Below are 19,894 nucleotides of genomic sequence, written 5' to 3' on the forward strand. Positions count from 1 at the left end.
GGCCCATTGTCCAAGGCAGATTTGTCACACCCACATTATAAGTCTGGATTTATAGGCAGAATGTTGAAACTTAGGGCCCAAATAACATGTTACACCTTCTCACTTGATGTTGCCAGATATTGCCACGATGTAAATAGAAAGCACTGGGATTTTGCTCAGTGCTTTCCTGAGGCTAAGGTAGTCACTGGAAGAAAAGGTTATTAATTATAGATTCCACTTTTAGAAAAGCCAATATTCTCTGACTTCTTCTCGTCAGATTTCACAAAATAATCTTACAAATAATCCCAGAGCTACTCCTTTAGAAAGGGTTGCCTTTCCATATATTGTACATTAAAAGCATGCAATAACTCAGTTTTGTTAGCAGCATAAATGTGTGCAATTGCTTTCTGTTTTTCTTTCCCCCGTTATAGAACCAGTTTTTTATTAGCTGCGCCGATGACAAACTTGTGTCGAACCGAATTGGTGATGCCATTGCACACAGAATTCTCAAAGCTTACAGGTAACCTAGCTGCAAAAAAATGGGGGGGGGTGTTTTGCAACTATTTTTGCAGTGGAAAAAACTTGCTGAGGAATTCTGAAATTGAGATCCAGACCTACTTAAATTTGCCAAGATTGAGAAACATTAGCTTAGAAACCAGTGATGGCGAACCTTTTAGAGACCGAGTGCCCAAACTGCAACCCAAAACCCACTTATGTAGCGTCAGGTCTGGCTGGGTGTGGCTCATTGGATGGGTGTGGCCCATTGGGTGGGCGTGGCCCATTGGGTGGGCGTGGCTGCAGTGGTAATGGCAGACTGGGTGAGACTAAAAAGTTCAATCAATCAATTCCAACTTTGTGAGATCTTTTTTTTTTCTGCCAGAAGTTGAAATTGATTGATTAAACCTTTTTTTTTGCACAAGGCAGAGGAGGCCTAAAGTGAAAAAGTTTTATAAAACCCAGCTGAAGGCCTAGGACTGGGGTGATGGCACGCAGGCCCATAGAGAGCGCTCTGCGTGCAACCTGTGGCACGTGTGCCATAGGTTCGCCACCACGGGCTTAGACTTTTCTAGCAACCTAGGGGAAGCACAGTTAAAAGCCTTCTAAGTTAGATAGTAAGTTACCTGTCAAGTTGCATCAATTCTAAGGCATGGTGCTCATCTCTGTTTCTTGGCTGACGGAACCAGAATTGTCCAGATCAGTGCTTTTTTTGTAAAAGAAAGAGGTGCCGGAACTCACACATGTCATGCAACCTGCCTTGCCTACCCTAGAAGGTTCCATCCAAAAAAGGTGCGGGAACTCCGTTCTGAACGTTCTATGAGGAAAAAAGCCCTGGTCCAGATACATTTTATATGATGAGCTAATTAAAAGTTAGATAATCTTCAAAAATTGGCAGATTTTATAGAATAGAAAACTGAAATAGACGTGGCCTTCTTTTTTCTGATAAAACAAAAATAAATTTTACTGTAACTTCAAGCAGTAACTTAACAGTCCTCAATACTGCACTGATATTATTTTATACTTTAGCTATCATAAGAAAAAAAGAATAATAGAATATTTGTAGCTCAGGGTTCTTGGTGTTCTCAGAGCTTAGTTGTTTTCTTGTAGACATTTCATTACCTGACTAGGATACACCATCAGTGCTAGGTGATGGGCTAGGCTAGGCTAGCACTGATGATTGTACCTAGGCAAGTAATGAAACACCTGCAAGAAAACAACCAATATCCCCAAGGAACCCCAAGGGAAAAATATTGCTTCCTTTTGCGATGATGGAAGTGGACAGGCCATATTCATCCGGACTGTTATTATAAGTTCTCAGCCTATTCCTGAAATGAATTAAACAATAAATATCCATCAGTGGCGCGTGGCCAGAAAGGTTACTGTGTAGATTTCTGTCGTTGTGTATGTTTCTTTTATCTCATGGTTGATGCAGCTTTTCAACAACATGGGCCCATTGTCCAAGGCAGATTTGTCACACCCACAGTATAAGTCTGGATTTATAGGCAGAATGTTGAAACTCAGGGGCCAAATAACATGTTACACCTTCTCACTTGATGTTGACAGATATTGCCACGATTTTCCTTCTCTATCTAAAAGCTTGATGAGAACTGAGGTTTGTGTGTGTGTGTGTGTGTTTGTGTGTGTGCACGCGTGTGCGCATGCACGCCCGTGCGTGTCTTTTGCACTTCTCTTTGTTTAATCACTTAAGTGATATGTAAAATGTTGCTGTTTACCTGAATGGCAAGTGACTACCTTTTATATAAGGGAATGAAAGGTCTTGGCAGGGTGGAATATTCTAACCTAACAATGTCTTGAAGAGCATTGTAGCTTCGCATAGTCTGGGCGAGAAAGAACACTGACAATTGTCTGGAATTTCTAAAAGGAAGGCTTGCATTTCAAGAAGCCCAATCATTAGCCGTTGTAGCCCTGGATCATCTCTGAACTGTGAGACTGTTACAGCCGCTTTGGATTTAACAGCTTTCATGTATAACCTTTTCAGTTCCTGCTTTTTTTCCTAGACTGCTGCTTTTCAGTGAGTTTATGACAGTGTTGTTTATTATTATTATTATTATTATTATTATTATTATTATTATTATTATTATTATTATTATTTCTGGAATCCTCAGGCCCAAATATAAATCAGTTACCGAATGGCACAATTATTTTTAAAAAACCAAATGGGATATACAGGTAGTCCTCGACTTACAGCAGTTCATTTAGTGACTGTTCAAAGACACAACGGCACTGAAAAAAGTGATTAAATGACTGTTTTTCACACTTATGACTATTGCACAAACACACACCCCCACCGGTCACGCAAACAAAATTCAGACACTTGGCAACTGGTTCATATGTGCCTGTAAGTGAATTATTTACATCTGGTCAGGAGCAAGCCCTCCTAAATTCAGGGAGATTCGTTTGGAGTTATGCGTGGTTAGGGTGGCATTACTTATTACAGGTAGTCCTCGACGTATGACCACAACTGAGCTCAAAATTTCCATTGCTAAGCAAGACAGTTGTTAAGTGAGTTTTGCCCCATTTTATGACCTTTCTTGCCACAGTGGCTAAGTGAATCGCTGCAGTTGTTAATTTAGTTAACACAGTTAAGTAAATCTGGCTTCCCCCTTGACTCTGCTTCTCAGGTCACAAAAGGGGATGACGTAACCCCAGGACACCGCAACCGTCATAAATACGAGTCAGTTGCCAAGCGTCCGAATTTTGATCACACGAGCGCAAGGATGCTGAAGTTGTAAGCAGTGGTGGGGTTCAAGTATGTGAACAGCCGGTTCTCTGTATGGATGCTGCTTCCAGAAGTCCATTCTGGGTCTGGGCAACAAAAAATTAGCTTCTGGTTCTGCCAAACTGGCTGAATCCCACCACTGAACTCTGGGATATATGTGCTTGATCTGTGCTTGGACTTTTCTGCTGCTTGGTCTCGAGTCAAGAAATCCTTAAATACATGAAACAAAGCACAATGGGAATTTACCAAGCTTTCAAAGAGGCATTAATTATAAGAGAGGAGCTGCCAGGAAGTCCTAGAGAGAAAGAAAAAGATGAATCTCTAGATTAGCATATGAGCCTTCTATCTTAATTTACTGAGAGATGTCCATGCCATTCTTTCCTCTTCTTTATTAAGGTGTCTGTGGTGCCATTCCAATAAAGACACAGAAGAAAATAAATAACCAGAACACAGATATAAGCAGTGGTGGGATTCAAATATGTGACCAACCGGTTCTCTGTGTGGATGCTGCTTCCGGAAGTCCATTCTGGGCCTGGGCAACAAAAAATTAGCTACCGGTTCTGCCGAAGTGATGCAAACTGACTGGATCCCACCACTGGTCATAAGTGTGAAATACAGTCATAAATCACTTTTTTCAATGCCATCGTAACTTTCAACCATCACTAAATGAATGGTTGTAAGTTGGGGACTACTTGTATTTTGTAGTCAGTTTCCACAATTTTTTTTTAAACTATTGAGCCTCTAGGAAGGCCTTGGCTGAAACCTTTCCAGGTTGCTTACAGGTTCAACAATTTTTGTTAGCCGAAGAAGTTATGCAAATGAAAAGTGCATTTACATAATTCTAAATGGAGCCTTGGTTTTCCATGGCACAGAATATAGCTAAAGAGGCAGAATATGTTTCCCTGGGTATAATTGTGATTCAGGTAGTGGCATAGGCATTGTAACAAATTGTATTCCTATCAAAGCAAGTGATCAATTCTCAATCCCCAGAGCATTTGCAGAAGCTTGACTGATAGTGAGACCTGCGGCTTGGCTTCCAGATCAACATTTATGCTGCAAGAGCCCGAATGTTTCAACTAAATTGGATCTCCAGAATTCCATTTGGTAGCAAAACAAAATATCAAGCTACATTTTCTGTTTTTCCACTTAGTGTTCTGCAGACAGATAAGCAAAAATGTTTCTCAGTAAGAGAATTGGAGAAAAGATACCTGATTTTTGTGTCGATACTCTGAGCACTGGGGATATTATCCTTCCCATCGGAGCCTGGAGGTGACATATATCACCTTTGGCAATGCTAGCTAGGACTTCTGGGAGTTGTAGTTTGGCAACATCTGAATTGCCCCAGTTCCCCCATTTCTGAGTTATAGATTTGTATGGAATATAAAACAAGAAAAATATGTCTTCTGAGGTAAGATAAGATAACCTTTATTGTTATTTTTTTACTGTGGGCACAATGGCACACATCAAAATGAAATTTAGTTGCCCGCTCTCAAAGTGAAACATACATGACACACACCTAAACATACACAACATATGTATAGACCCACACCCCTACATATACAGAGTGCACTACATAATGGTGAACAAAATCTATAGTTTCAATTCTTATCAAAATAAGTTGATATGATTAAGATCTAAAATTGATAAGTTCCAATGACAATGAAACCAGTCATATACTGCCTCCTGTTGGTCAGTAAGTGGTAAAAATAACAGATATATACTGTATAAAATACTTTGCCTTTGCATTTTCTGGTCTGTAAATTTTGCTCTTGTGTAATTATTTAAATGGTTCAGGTAGTCCTCGACTTATGACCATTTATTTAATAATGCTTCAAAGTTACAAAGATCTTGGAAAAAGTGATGACCTGTACTTGCGCTTATTAATTATTATTAATTGTTTTATTCAGTATCTTAGTATGATTTATGTTGATTGCTTATTTAGCATCCTATGAGCATCACTGAGTGTTGTGTCTTATGAATAATGATTGAAACTATGATTTATGATCTATGAACGATCATTTTGTGTTTGTATGTACACGGAAAGCTTATGTACCAGAGACAAATTCTTTCTGTGTCCAATCACATTTGGCCAATAAAGAATTCTAGTCTAGTCTATATTGTTGTGCCACCTCACAGCCCCTGATCACAATTTGGTGCTTGAGGACTACTTGCGTTTACAACCTGTTGCAGTGCCCTGCAATTACGTGATCATGATTTGCAATCTTTTTTGCTAATTTCCAGGGGGGGAAACATTGGGGAAGCTGGATTTTAATGACTGGTGCTGTATTTTTGCTGTAAAATTTGTCATAAGATCAGGTCCAACTTGACTGCAATGTCTTACAGTGGAAATCCTGATCCTCATTGTGGTCATAAGTCAAGGACTGCCTCTAATGGAAAGGTCAGATGGAGAATTCCCACCCTCTGAATATACACCTCTCAGTCCTTGAGACAATTGAAACATATTTAATAAATACGATCATATCTTTGCAACTTCAGTTTCTCTGATAAATAAATAACAAATGTTCTGTTTTTCCAGGCATGCTGTAGCTGTTTTTAATGAAGTAGGTTGCTCCTGGGTGATTAATTTGTCTAATTAATTTTGAAAAGTTTCGTTAATTAACTTCACATATGTGTTCTCTGTCCTGTCTCACACAGATGATAGTCTTTAATTTTAAGCCAAGTGTATGTTTACCCTTGAAAACTAATTTCAGGAAAAGCACACAGACAAAGTACCCTAGTCTTTACAAAAATAAGGATGTATTTTTATTACTTATATAAACAGTGGATTTTAGGAACAATCCATTTCAAACAGATACCAGGTCTTCTTTTCCCTGCTAGCTTCAGAAGCTATTAATACAGATGTCTTCTTGTTACAGTTTTGGACCCTCGTCCCTCGAGAGCAGTTTGTTTGGGCTAGATAGAGCTTGATGTGATTATGACTACATCCTTCTTTTTCTCTTATTCTGACTTTACTTTTCCCCCAAGTGATTCGGAAAAAATGTTCTTTTTAGCCAGAAGTACAGTATGATCTGATCCCTTTAAGAGCACATTTGAACATTGAACTAGGAACTGGTCCACAGGCCATATATCTATGGCTAAAGATTGCCTACTCTTGATTGCCTACTCCAGGTATGTCCAAGCCATGACCCTGGAAAGCTAGTATGTGATTTATATACATTAACTATATTACAGGTAATCAATCCTTGGCTTACTACCACTATTGACTCCAAGATTTCCATTGCTAAGCAAGACAGTTGTTAAGTAAATTTTGCCCCATTTTACGACCTTTCTTGTCACAGTTATTAAACGAATCATTGCAGTTGTTCAGTTTATAACACGGTTGTTAAGTGAATCTGGCTTCCCCATTAACATTGCTTATCAGAAGGTGATCACATGACCCTGGTATACAGCAGTGGTCATAAATACAGGGCAATTGCCAAGCATCTGGATTTTAATTACTTGACCACAGGGGTGCTGCAGTGGTCAGAAGTGTGAAAAGCAATCATAAGTCGTTTTCAATGTCATTGTAACTTTGCATGGTCACTAAATAAATGGTTGTAAGCCAAGGACTACCTGAATATATATTTTACATGTGTCCCAAGACAATTCCTCTTCACTCAGGGCAGCCCAGGCAAACAAAAGTTTGGACACACACACACACACACACCATGATCTCTGTACAGTGTAATTCTATGCTTTGGGGTGTTCTATATGGTTTGCAGGGAGATTTCAACTTATTATGCATAAATTCAATCCCTGATGACTACATGAATACAATCAGTGCATTAATAGAGGTTTTACTTGGTTCAGCTTTTCCACAATCTTCTACAAATGCTGCTGTTCATAGTGACGTATATCCATAAGGGATTTGCAAAATTTGCTTAGAATCGACTCCTTACAAAACTGAAATATTCAGATATTATCTCACACTTTGGAAGTGTGAAGATTGATTGATTTCCCATTCTGTTCAGCCTGACCTCCAATGGCAGAAATAGTTGCTGTACTTGAAATGAATATATAATTTAAAATTGCACTCTTTGCAACCCAGAAGTCTCACCTCCTTTGTGACTTGGTGAAAGGAGTTTTCATTGCATTAGCCTCCTGGCATTATTGTCATATAACTTCTCATATGTCTGGTATTAATTATCTAAAATTATTTTTAATTGTTTAATATGATGGTGACTGTTTCTTTTTCAAAAGCCCCAAGTGCCTTTTAATGGCTCAGAAACTAATTACTGATGGATTTCCTTCCATTTCCCCAGTCAATTTTATCCAAGCCATATGATGTTCGCCACCTACTGGTTACTGCCTGTCTCCTTGGATTATATCTCAATACAAAGTCATCCTTTTTAAACATTCCAAATTGTAACATGTGTATTTGGAAGGCTAGTCTCCATGTCAGTTCTACACATTGGCAACTTACACATTATGGGTATAGTGCATGCATCTAAGATTTCTAACTAAAGAGACACAAGGGCTTCTCCGGAAATAAAATAGCCCAGAAATCGGCTGGACAACATGATATAATATGTCAATTAGATAAGAGCAATACTTTCGGATTAAAAGGGAAAGGCAGTTTGCAAATCAAAGTGAGTGACAGAAGCTGTATTTCCTAGCTTGGCTTCAGAAATATTCATATGATTTTATTCGGTTGTTGTTCTAAGAAGATGATTTTTTTAGGAAAATATGGATTTCTCTTTGGCGTGACCTGTATTATAAAATTATTTTTTTGCCCAGTACAACTTCAGTTCCTCCAAATAATACCGGGAAATAGATTTTGGGTAGATTTGGAGCTCTCTCTAGTCTAGTTAATTTCCCCAGCATGATAGTCTCCTGAAGTGTGAGGCTACAGTTTCTACTATATCAGAGAGACTTACCCAGCACATGTTTCTAAGTGTTTTCAAATTTTTCTGAGCATTTTAATCAACCATTTTAGAACCACTATATATTTATGGCTCATTTTATTTTGGTTTACTTTTGTTTTTATTTAAATGTTGCTGCTATTTTTATATATATGTAGCTGTTTTTTATTATTAGTTTGATTGCTTTTCAATATATTTTATACTGTCTTTTAAATAGATACTAGACAACCCATGGGTCATTCTTTGGGTCATCTTTTCAGATATTTTTCCTTACCTGAGCAATTTCTAACCTTCCTTGCATGGTTTCCCATTGATTCTCTCACTGAAAGCTTCACAGGAAGGAAGTTGCAAGTCCCAACCCGCTGCCTTTCTCCCACTGTCAGCTAAAGTCATACGATTGCCATTGACTTCCTCCTTGCCAGCTCCCCAGGCTTCCCCAGTGACTTGTGGGAAGGCGTCAGGGAATGTTGTAAATAAGAATCATGTGACTGCAGCACCACAGAGGTGGTTCTAAACAGCAGCAGCACTGAAATGGCAAAAATAATCCAAAATTTCATTCTCACTAAAGTAATGGTCTGGGCATACTTTATGTTAACCCATTTGAAGTACCTTGGTTGAAAAACCGTTGCCCTAATAGGCATCATTTCACCCTGTTAAAGGTACAGACAGGAGAGTTTTAGTAGTATATAGATCTCTATCCCAGAGAGAACTCAGTTTTGTTGGATGCTTTAAAAATATAATAAACAACATTGTAGTCCAGGGTTTCTGGAAAGTGCCAGGATGGGAAAGATCTTAGAAGTGCTAACAACTTGATTAAATCATTTGAAATCTATAAAATACAAGTGCTGCCAAATGTAATTTGTTCATCAAACAAAGCTTTACCAATCTTTGTTCAATGTCTGTTCTTGCTTGTTTGTCTAGTGATTTGGTGTGGTGTATGTGAAATGGGAGGGCTGTGAGAAGCATAGCCGAACTGTAAAGTGAAGATAATCTGTGAGAGAATTTGCTATTTTTATGTTCTACCGCCCTTTCACATGTTTGTAAAAATTTGTGAACAAGTTTCACAGATCATCATTCTTTACGTAGACAATTCAGAAATAAACCCCATCTAAACATTTCTCTGTGTTTATATATTTAAATAAATCATCAGTTCCCTGATCTTCCAATATACATCTTCAAATAAAAGAGAATATCTATAGCTCAGGGTTGAACTATGGCATCCTTGTTGCTCTCTGAGCTTGGTGGTTTTCTGGCAGATATTTAGTTACCAAAAAGGTAACATCATGAGTGCCTGTACAGGTAGTCCTCAACTTATGACTGTTTAATGTTGCTCCAAAATTACGACAGTTATAACAGGACTCTTTATGGCTTGTAAAGCACTTCCAACTCATATTTGAACTATAGAGTTCTTGGTGCAGATATTTAGTTAGTTTAGGTAACCTCATGAGTGCTTCTACAGGTAGTCCTCAATTTTTGGCTGTTTATTTTTATGGTGGTTCAAAATTATGATAGTCTTGGAAAAAGGTTCTTTGTAGCCCATAATGTACTTTCAGCTATTGCAAAGCATCCCACCCTTTCTTGCATTCATGTGATTGTGATCTCAAAGCTTGTCAACCTTCCTGAGAAAGTCAGTGGAAATTGGCAGGGAAGGTTGCAAGCTGCTGCTGCCTGCCAATAGGATTCGTTTTTCAAATTGTTTGAGAGCAAAAGGGCTGCCTGCCAGAAGATTTCAGCTCTGCGGGAAGCTGAAATCCTTCAGCAGGCAGCTCCTTGGTCCAGCTTCTTAAAGATTCTGGGAGATTGCTTAATTAATGTAATCAGGAGTGCTGGGTTTGTGGTTCTTGAGCAATACAGTCTCATAACTTCTCATTGAATGACCTTTCACTCAACAATCAAGATTCCAGTCCCAATTGCAGTCATGAGCTGAGGACTACCTGTATTGTACTGAATTGCCAGTGCTGTAAAATACACAATATTGTCACAAAGCTAAATTACTTGTTGTTGTTTTTCTTTTAGAGAAAACAAACGGTACCGAGTCTACGTAGTGATTCCCCTGCTGCCTGGTTTTGAAGGTGATATTTCAACAGGAGGAGGCAATGCTCTTCAGGCCATTATGCATTTTAACTACAGGTAACTTTACAGGTCTGGCCTGGATCCTTTTATTTTCAAAAATGTAGTAAAGCATTTTAGTAGGGAATCTAATGGATGCTTGGCCCAGATTCAAAAAAAAACACAACAAATTGAGAGGCTCCAGAGTAAAAGAAGTCCCCTAACCACTTTTATTGCTCTTATCTGTACTCTTCCTAGATTCTCAACATCTTTTTTATATCAAGGCAACCAAAACTGGATGCAATATTCCAAGTGTGGTCTTACCAAGGCATTTCTTTTTCTTCCTCCGTAATGTACATCAGACTAGAACCAAGATGCTAGCTCTTGGACACATCCAATACATAGGATCTGTAGACTGAAGTGTAGTTGAGATTTTCAAGAAGATTTTCTTCATCTTAGCCCTTTCTGCTAAAGAGAAAAGTTACTCTGTAGTTTGAAGTGGGAGATAGATCTTCTGGGAAAATAAACCTGCTACTGTGATGTGAAAAAGTGTAGATAAAAATTGTTCCAGAGACTGTGATTTAAAGTTTCAATTTGTCAGATTCAAGGAACATCTAGGAAAAGCAAGCAAGAATCATTTGCTGGAGTAATCCTTTTCCTTCAAGATAGTGGTAGACATATTAACCAAGAATCTATGATTAGATCTGTAGAATTTATTTCATTTTTATAACCTTTCCTCCAGTTTACTAGCTGGTAAAGTCATAGGAAATTCTACTTCTCTTGTGCTTGTGTTAAAGGAGAGGATGTCTTTAAATTTTAAATTATAGATTGTGTTACATTGTTTAGGGTTTAGATACAGCAAATGTTGGCAGTTTCTAGATTCAGAGTAGGGCCCTATCCTACCGAGTTTCCATTGGCAACATGGAAGGAAAAGAAGGAGAAAGGAAGTAAAAAGTGATATCAACGTTAACATGCATCCGATTCTCTGACTCTGGTTACATTCACATAAAATAGTTAGGTGAGGATCTAAAAGATTCATTTATGCAGCATGTTTAGTTTGGGTAGCATTAACCTTAAGAAAAAATGTTTGGCTTAGCATATTATGTTATGTTTACTGAGGGTTCAGTTTATTGTATGAAGCTGTAAAAATGGATTAATGTAGTACTAAGGCTAAGCATGTCCTCGATATGATGGCAGGCTAAAAGTGGTCCCTCTACCCAATCTTTAAATATTCAAAATAAGTAGAGAACATATGCTCATGAAGTATTTCTTGTAGTCAAATCATTGTTGTTGTTAGTTGCAAAGCCGTGTCTGACCCATCGCAACCCCATGGACAATGTTCCTCCAGGCCTTCCTGTCCTCTACCATCTTCTGGAGTCCATTTAGGCTTACACCTACTGCTTCAGTGACTCCATCCAGCCACCTCATTCTCTGTCGTCCCGTTCTTCTCTTACCCTCAACCTTTCCCAGCATTAGGCACTTGTCCAGTGAGTCTTTCCTTCTCATTAGGTGGCCAAAGTATTTGAGTTTCAACTTCAGGATCTGGCCTTCTAAAGAGCAGTCAGGGTTGATCTCCTCTAGGACTGACCGGTTTGATCGCCTTGCAATCCAAGGGACTCGCAGGAGTCTTCTCCAGCACCATAGAGTCAAATCATACACAGGTGTTATTGACTATGTGTCAAAACGAGGCTGCTATTGGGGTTCATTTGACTCAAAAACTGGCATTTTGAGCAGGAATTCAAAGAAAAAGGTCCCATCTTTAGGATTATCACAGTGATAAGAAGCATCAGTGAGAAGGAGTAGCTTCACATAAAGCAGCAATATAGTTGAAGCTAAATAGGTGTTGGTCTGAGTGATGCTTTCATAGAAAACTACTCAGGTACCCAGCTATATCCCATCCAGTTGGGGAGGAAAGACGATGGAGTGCTGGCAGGGAACCGTGCAGCTGTGATGGACAACAGTGCCATTGGAAACTCCACAAAAATCTCAGGGACTTCACTAGTCCAAGCCCTGAAGTGGAAATGCAGTTTATAAAATAAGCAGTGTAAAACCACTATGAAACAATATTTTATAATAAGTTTTTGAATCACTTTAAGCATCTTCAACCCCCTTTCCTCTTGCCAGCAATCCAACAGGGTCAGTGTTAGACCTTCTCAGAGCTGAACAAAGCTCATTTTATTATGTATTTCTGCTAAAGAGTCAGCAGAGGGAGCACTGAGTTTGGGGTTGTGTCTCGCCAAGAAAATCTAGAATGCCTTTTCTGGCTTTTTAATTAATCTTTCTTCTTTCCTTTTCCCATTGTGTATTGTGACTGGGGCTGGAGCTGGGGCAGTCTACCTCTTTGTTTTACAGATACCTACTCCCAGGGCTTTATTTCTCATAGAACGCTCAGAACGGAGTTCCAGCACCTTTTTTGGATGGAACCTTGTAGGTTAGGCAAGTCAGGTTGTATGACATGTGTGAGTTCCAGCACCTTTTTCTTTTACAAAAAAAGCACTGCCTACTTCAAAATAAATTAAGTGATACATATGGGCATGTATATTTTTAATGCTGATTTTCAAAATGATGTGAGGCAACTAGGTAGGTCTAGTCCAGGGGTAGGCAACCTCGGCTCTTTTATGACTCATGGACTTCAACTCCCAGAAATCCTGAGCCAGCATAGCTGGCTCAGGAATTCTGGGAGTTTAATTTAATTTAATTTAATTTAATAACATTTATATACCGCCCTTCTCCCTGAGGATTCAGGGCGGTTCACAGGGCAGAATAAAATACCAGTTGAAGTCCATGAGTCATAAAAGAGCCAAGGATGCCTACCCCTGGTCTAGTCAAACAAAGAGAGGAACTGGGGTTGATACGAGGGCAGTCTTCCAATATTCGAGCAGCTATTATAGAAAAGAAGGGGTCAACCTATTCTTCAAAGCACCTGAAGACAGGACAACAAGTAACAGGTGTAAAAAAAAATCATTAAAGAGAGACCAACCTAGAACTAAAGAGAGATTTCTTGACAGTGGGAACAATGAATTAGTGAAACGGGTTGCTTTCAGAAGTTGTGGGTGTTCCTTCACTGGAAGTTTTCAAGAAGACACTGGACAACTGCTTGATATTAGGGTCTCCTGTTTGAGCAGGGGGTTGGACTAGAAGACCTCCAAAGTCCCTTCCAACCCTATTATTGTGTGTTGTATGTTCTATGTCTTACATATTGGTATCATTCAGTAGACCAAATCTGGTGTAGGACTTGCTTTAATAATGCCCATTTACAATTGTGTTCAAAGAGGGTCTTTTGTGTCTACCTTGTTGCCTTGAAGAACTCCTAAGGTGGAAACATGCCAGGCTTGGAAAATCTGTACGGTGATTCCTATTTAGGGTGGCATACGTATATTTATTTAGAAGCATAAGAAGCTCCCTTATTTTCCCAGTCTAGGCACCTATTTGTCCAGGTGTCCTATAGTCTTTTTTCCAGACTACTGTCCCCATCACGTATTGCTGTTGACCATGATGGGAGTTTTCCAGTTCTATATCTGTGCTCATATTTAATTTTCCTTCATACAAATATGTCCAACAGTTCTGAGACACAGTCAGAAAGCTTTCTTCGAATAGGTTATTGGGGACAAGTCTTAAGTTGGTGTAGCAGTGGGCTGATGCCTCCTTAAGTAACACCAGCTGCCTGCAATTAGTGCAGGTTTGCATCCCACCAGGCTCAAGGTTGACTCAGCCTTCTATCCTTCCCAGGTAGGTAAAATGAGGACCCAGATTGTTGGGGGCAATTAAGCTGACTTTGTAATAATGCCGCTTGGGGGGGTGTGTAAAAGCCATAATAAGCAGGCATATACATAGAATGAAGGCTACTGCTAAGCTTGTAAGCCGCCTTGAGTCTTCGGAGAAGGGCGGCATATAAATGGAATTTTAAAAAAAAGTTCACTATATGATTGACAAGTCACAGGAGCTGTTGCATAAAAAGTAACATTTTCATCAGGTTGATCTCAACTCCTGCTAATGTCATACACCAGGGGTCCCCAACCTGTCGGCCCACTACTGGTCCCACAAAACCATCCCCTCTTTTTCCCCTTGCTCCCATCCGGGCCTCCAACCCCGGAAAGGTTGAGGAACTCTGTCATAGACACAACCATGTAGTTTTCTTGACAACCAAAATGGATGACCTTGCTTTCTTCTAGGATATCTTATTGATTTCCCAGCCTACTGTTCTGTTATTAGATGATGATCTCCCATTGCTTAGCTTTTCTAGATCAGCTGAAGTCAGCCAGGTATTGGACAACACTGTTGTTTTCTTTGCTTTTCCCCCTGACTTTCAAAAGGAGCTCTGCAACCTGAATTCATATACATTAGGACATAGCCTTAAGGCTTCAGATTTCAGGTTGCACAGAGAAGCGTCAGAGGCTTCAGACTGCTGACTTCCTTTAAGACTTAGAGAAAGCAAAAACATTTTCTTGGCCTTCTGCAACTTAAGGTTGTTCAATGTTTTCTAGACCTCATGATCTCTCTTCTCAGTGCAACTTTCGGAACTGCAGATAGATGAGATAGATTAGATGATAGATAGATAGATAGATAGATAGATAGATAGATAGATAGATAGATAGATAGATAGGTAGGTAGGTAGGTAGGTAGGTAGGTAGATAGGTAGATAGGAGAGAGAGAGAGATGTATCTGATGATTTCAGCTAAACACATTCTTATAAACTCATTCACATGTAGCTCTTTTGTAAATGTAATGGTGACTTTAATTTTTCCAGGACCATGTGCAGAGGAGAAAATTCAATCTTGGGACAGCTGAAAGCTGAAAGTAAGTCCTTTGCCTGGGTCTCTGTGTTCCCCTCACCATTGGGTCTTGAGGACACCAACCAAACCTTCTTGATTACCATAAAGCACTTAGTATCTGGAATAATTTCAGGATTATGTAATTGCTAATGTAGGAGGCTTCAAATGTGTCAAGGAAATCTTCAAAAATAATGAAAACAAACTAGCAAAACAACATCTGGGTGTCCGGGGAAGGGGGAAAAAAAAGCCCTGCTATCTTATCGCATCCCTTTGGATGTGATTCTAAATGAGCTGCTTCTCCTGATTTTACTTGATGTCATTCCAGCAAGTCGACTCCCTCGGCTTAGTCATAAGGATCTGGGGAGTTGAAATTTGAATTTATGCCAAAACTGCTAGGTAGTCAAATTGAGAATGTTTATTTTTTTTTCCTTTGGTAGACCTTAGCTGAATGATAGAATAAAAATGCCCATCTAGATGCATGAATCCACTTTTCAGAGATAGATGTTTGCACCCATGTTACATGTTCTTTTTTTCTACTGCAGTTACAGAATATAGGATTAGTGGGGCTGAATGTTGTCTAATCTAACTCTATATTATAACTTGATGCAGAAAATCCAGACTTGCTGTCCTGCCCTCCAAGACATCTTCCACCAGTCTGATGCTATGTCCCATAATTCTAACCATCATTGCTAGAGATCATGCTAGCCTGGATTTATAGTAATTAAGTATGATATATCTGAAGTGTTCTAGACAGTAGGCAGGTTTTCCTAGGTAATTGGCTTAACGGGCTACTACTGTCAAGAAATGTATTCTAATAATTAACCCAAACCCACATTTCCATAATTTAAATACTGTAAAAAAACTGTAAACTGTTTTCATTTCTTCTACTTTTTAAAGACCTAAAGTTTTTCTGTTCTTTTTTTCTCTTCTATCTTTCATCCTCCATTTCTTAATGGTAACCCTTCAGTTGGAAATCAATGGATTAATTACATTTCATTCTGTGGACTTCGAAACTATGCTGAGCTGGAAGGGAAACTCATTACTGAACTGATCTATGTCCACAGCAAGCTGCTGGTTGCTGATGACAACACAGTCATTATAGGTAAGGGAGAAATGTGCTAAGTGCCAGTGTTTGGGAGTTGACCATCCTTGCCATATATCTCGGCAGATTTCAAGAGGGCCATGAGGCCAATTTGGAGTTTCAATTAGAAGGCAGTTTGAATGACTCACTCTTTGAATCAGTCGCTGAAGTGGATGATTGATTTGTCAATTCAGTCTTTCTCCAAATTGAATAGCTGATGCAGATCTGAACGTGGGTGTGTCACGTACCCCTAAACATAGAATTTAGGATTTATAGCACTTGAATTCCACATCAGTAGATACCTCCTCCTGTTGCTATGCTGGTTCCAAGTTTGCTTCTGGGTCCAAGTGAAAGTTCTGCCTATCATGTTTAAATCCCTACATAACTAAGAGTCTGAATAACTTTAAGAGCAACCTTCCTACCCAGATTTGATCTGATATATGCATTTCTTGGGTTCCCCATCCTGTTAGAAGTGAAGCACGGGGGGCGTAATTTTTCAGTATACTGTGCTTTCTGGACACCCACCGAAGATGAGGAATGCCCTCCAGCTTCTGATTTTCAAGAAGGTTTGGAGAATTCTGCAGAATATGGGCACCCATGATATTAAGGCTGTCTTATGTACAAGTAATTAGGTTTTGTTCAGTGACTAAGTCATGTCTGACTTTTCGCGACCCCATGGACCATAGCACACCAGGCCCCACTATCCTCCACTTTCTCCCTGGGTTTGCCCAAATTCATGAACATTGTGTCAATGACACTATTTAACCATCTCATCCTCTAGCATCCCCTTCTTCTTTTGCCTTCAATCTTTCCCAACATCAGAGTCTTTTCCAATGAGTTCTCTCTTTTCAATAGGTGGCCAAAATATTTGAGCTTCAGTAGTTAAGTTAAACTACTTACATTATTGCTTTCTTGGGATTTTTTAAATTGTAAACCATCTTGGGGTTTTTGTTTTTACAATAAGTAATTGCATAATTAAATTTAGGAAGCAGCCAGCCTAAGATAGGTACATTAGAAGCACATTAGTTCAGGGAGGGAGACATGAAGAAACAAAACAAAATTAATACCAAGCAACAATGGTTGTATTGCTCTACAAATAGAAAAATCCAATGGCCATAGTTATACAATACATTTATCCAGAACAAACTGTATTCCCCAAAGAAGATTCTGCTGGCTTAAAGGCATAGGATGGCACATAAAAAAGAAAGAAAGCTGACATTTTAAAACAAAATGCCTAATAGGTGAAATATCTTCTTATATTACTCTATCTCTGGAGAAGAATAAATGCCTACAACATTGAGCCAACCCTTACATACTTACAGCTGGCCCTGCATTTCCTGTGTTTCAACAGTTTTCAACTGAAATAGTCTTCCTGGCAGAGTTGTTGACATTATAATGTATAGATCTACTCTGCAGAAATCCTGTGGAATTACTGAAGAAATAAATCTTATTTTTTTCCTGATTTGAACTGAGAATTATTTAGCCGCCTTTTGTAGGCTGGGATTTATAAAGCTGTTGGTATTTCTACACACAGAGAGAGAGAGAGAGAGAGAGAGAGACAGACAGACAGACAGACTTTGTGACATTGCTGTTCTAATTCAGTTCAGTTGGTTTACTGATTAGTCCTTTGTCGATATCAAGTAGTTGTAAAAACAATAGGAAAGTAGGATATATTAATAATATATCATTGCTCTGCAGTTATGTTCTATGTGATCCACCCTCTTAATATTTTTATAGAAAAACAGAGTTCCCCCCCCCAGCTGTGTAGAAGTATGTTCCCTGCAATATGTGTAATAATTTATTCTTGGTCTCCCAATAGTTCTTGGATTTTAATGACTTAAGCAGGGGAAATAATATATTAGCAATATGTCCTCCTTTTCTTTGTATTGTTTTTATAGCTTTTCAATATGGTCAAATGATTAATAAAAAAAACAAATTGTCTTGGATATTACGTTACGTGGTTTTGACTCTTTATACTAAACAGTACCTTTGATATACAGCCTCTCTTCAGCAACCTTCATCTTCACTTTGCTATCTACTGTCACACCTTTTTTTCCCTTTCCTTTTCTTATGAAAGAGCAATGGATTGATTGATATGCACTCATATGCAAAGATTGGCAAGATGATCCAGCCTTCTCTTTCCCATCTGCCAGTAAAGGAAGATTTTAAACAGGCCCTAGTGAGTACCTTAAATCCATAGCTGTGCTGAAAGCTAACTAAGCAAAAAAAGATAGAAAATATTGCTCAGCATGTCTACTACTCTGAATTAAGGAAATGTCCACAAGACATAAGAGATGCACCTGAGGCTGGCAAAAGACAGAAGAGCATAGAGCTGTTCCTCCTCAATAAGCAAACCTTTTCAGATTATTTTTGGTATTTGAAGCAGAAAATGCCAGAAACTGTTCACCTCCCCTGCTCCGATTCATTGCCGTTAATTTGATGTCTTTCCATGATAAAGATCCCTTTTTCTCCAATATGCAATAACTGGAAAATTCCTGTAAAGGAAAGAAAAGTGTTATCATTAGATTTGCACTGCAAATCAGTCCAATAAATTATTTTTTCTCAACAAAGAAAGAAGTAACAATTTGGTTTTTGGCTCTTCCTTGAACACCCTGCGTTTAGATCCAGTTAAGCAACGGAGCAGTTGCTTACTCAAAATTTCTTCATCTGATTATAGATCAGCTTTAGGTCCAAGGTGCCCAGAAGGATTCCATGACCTATGACTGTGGTGGTGAACCTATGGCACGTGTGCCACAGGTGGCACGCAGAGTCCTTTCTGTGGGCATGTGCGCCGTCACCCCAGTCCTAGGCCTTCAGCTGGGTTTTATAAAACCTTTTTGCTTTAGGCCTCTGCCGCCATATGGAAAAAAAAAGATTCAATCAATCAATTTCAACTTCTTGCGGGGGGAAAAAAGATCTCGCAAAGTTGGAATTGATTGATTGAACTTTTTAGTCCCACCCGGTGTGCCGTTATCACTGCGGCCACGCCCACCCAATGGGCCATGCCCACCTGGCAACTGATGATGCATAAGTGGGTTTTTGATTGCAGTTTGGGCATTCGGTCTCTAAAAGGTTCGCCATCACTGACCTATGACAACAGGTGTGACATACAGTTGGACTGCAACTCCCATTAACTGGAAATATTGGTTAGGATCAAAGTGAACCAAAGTTCAGGAACAAGTGAAGACCACAAATTTTTAATTCTTGCCCTGTGGTATCTATACTACTTAGAGATCCAGCAGAACCCACCATAACATATTCCCCATCTAATTTTTACCATAATACTATCATGGCCATTTTTGTCCCAGACTCCATATTGGACCAAAATTCTTGCAAAGCCCAAGTAATTGGTTTCATTAAATCCTGAATTGGAAAGCCATCACTTGTTCTAGACAATTGCTGATAAAAACTATATTTTTACTTATTGTTGTATAAAATATATATAGTCCTCCAGATCAGCTATTAGTTACCTAACGAAATAAGACCTAACATTTTCTTACATTTATTTATTGTATTATTTCAGAGCTTTTATTACCGTGGATCAAATTCGATGACTGGGTAGATTATGGTAGAGTTCGAAACACAGGACATTGGATCCAGCTAGGGTCCTCTGAACTATTTTTAAAATAGTTGATTATTTATCCCTTGCATTTGCAACTTTGCCAATGCTGTGTCGTTACAGGCTCCGCCAACATCAATGACAGAAGCATGTTGGGGAAAAGAGACAGTGAAATGGCTGTCATTGTGGAGGATACCGACACGGTTGCTTCAGTGATGGATGGGGAAGACTACAAAGCAGGAAGATTTGCCCAGTCTCTTCGCCTTCAATGTTTTAGGTACTACAGCTGACAAAACTGCTTTGAGAAAAGTAGGAATAAAACCAATCTGAAAAGGATTTCCAGTCATTTGATTG

At 39.0% G+C, this 19,894-nt stretch overlaps 1 protein-coding gene across 1 annotated transcript in view; it reads left to right on the forward strand.

Moving 5' to 3' along the window:
* The window catches only part of PLD1 (phospholipase D1), a gene marked incomplete at its 3' end in the record, with an annotated part of 134,603 nt that overhangs the window by 109,992 nt on the left and 4,717 nt on the right, over positions 1 to 19,894 (forward strand). The window contains exons 20-24 of the mRNA XM_083364872.1: positions 411 to 499; positions 10,096 to 10,209; positions 14,876 to 14,925; positions 15,868 to 16,002; positions 19,664 to 19,817. Coding sequence (XP_083220998.1) covers positions 411 to 499; positions 10,096 to 10,209; positions 14,876 to 14,925; positions 15,868 to 16,002; positions 19,664 to 19,817 — 542 coding nt within the window. The remainder of the gene's footprint in view (positions 1 to 410; positions 500 to 10,095; positions 10,210 to 14,875; positions 14,926 to 15,867; positions 16,003 to 19,663; positions 19,818 to 19,894) is intronic.

This window comes from Vipera ursinii (assembly GCF_947247035.1).
Source record: "Vipera ursinii genome assembly, chromosome: 5".
NCBI lineage: Eukaryota > Metazoa > Chordata > Lepidosauria > Squamata > Viperidae > Vipera > Vipera ursinii.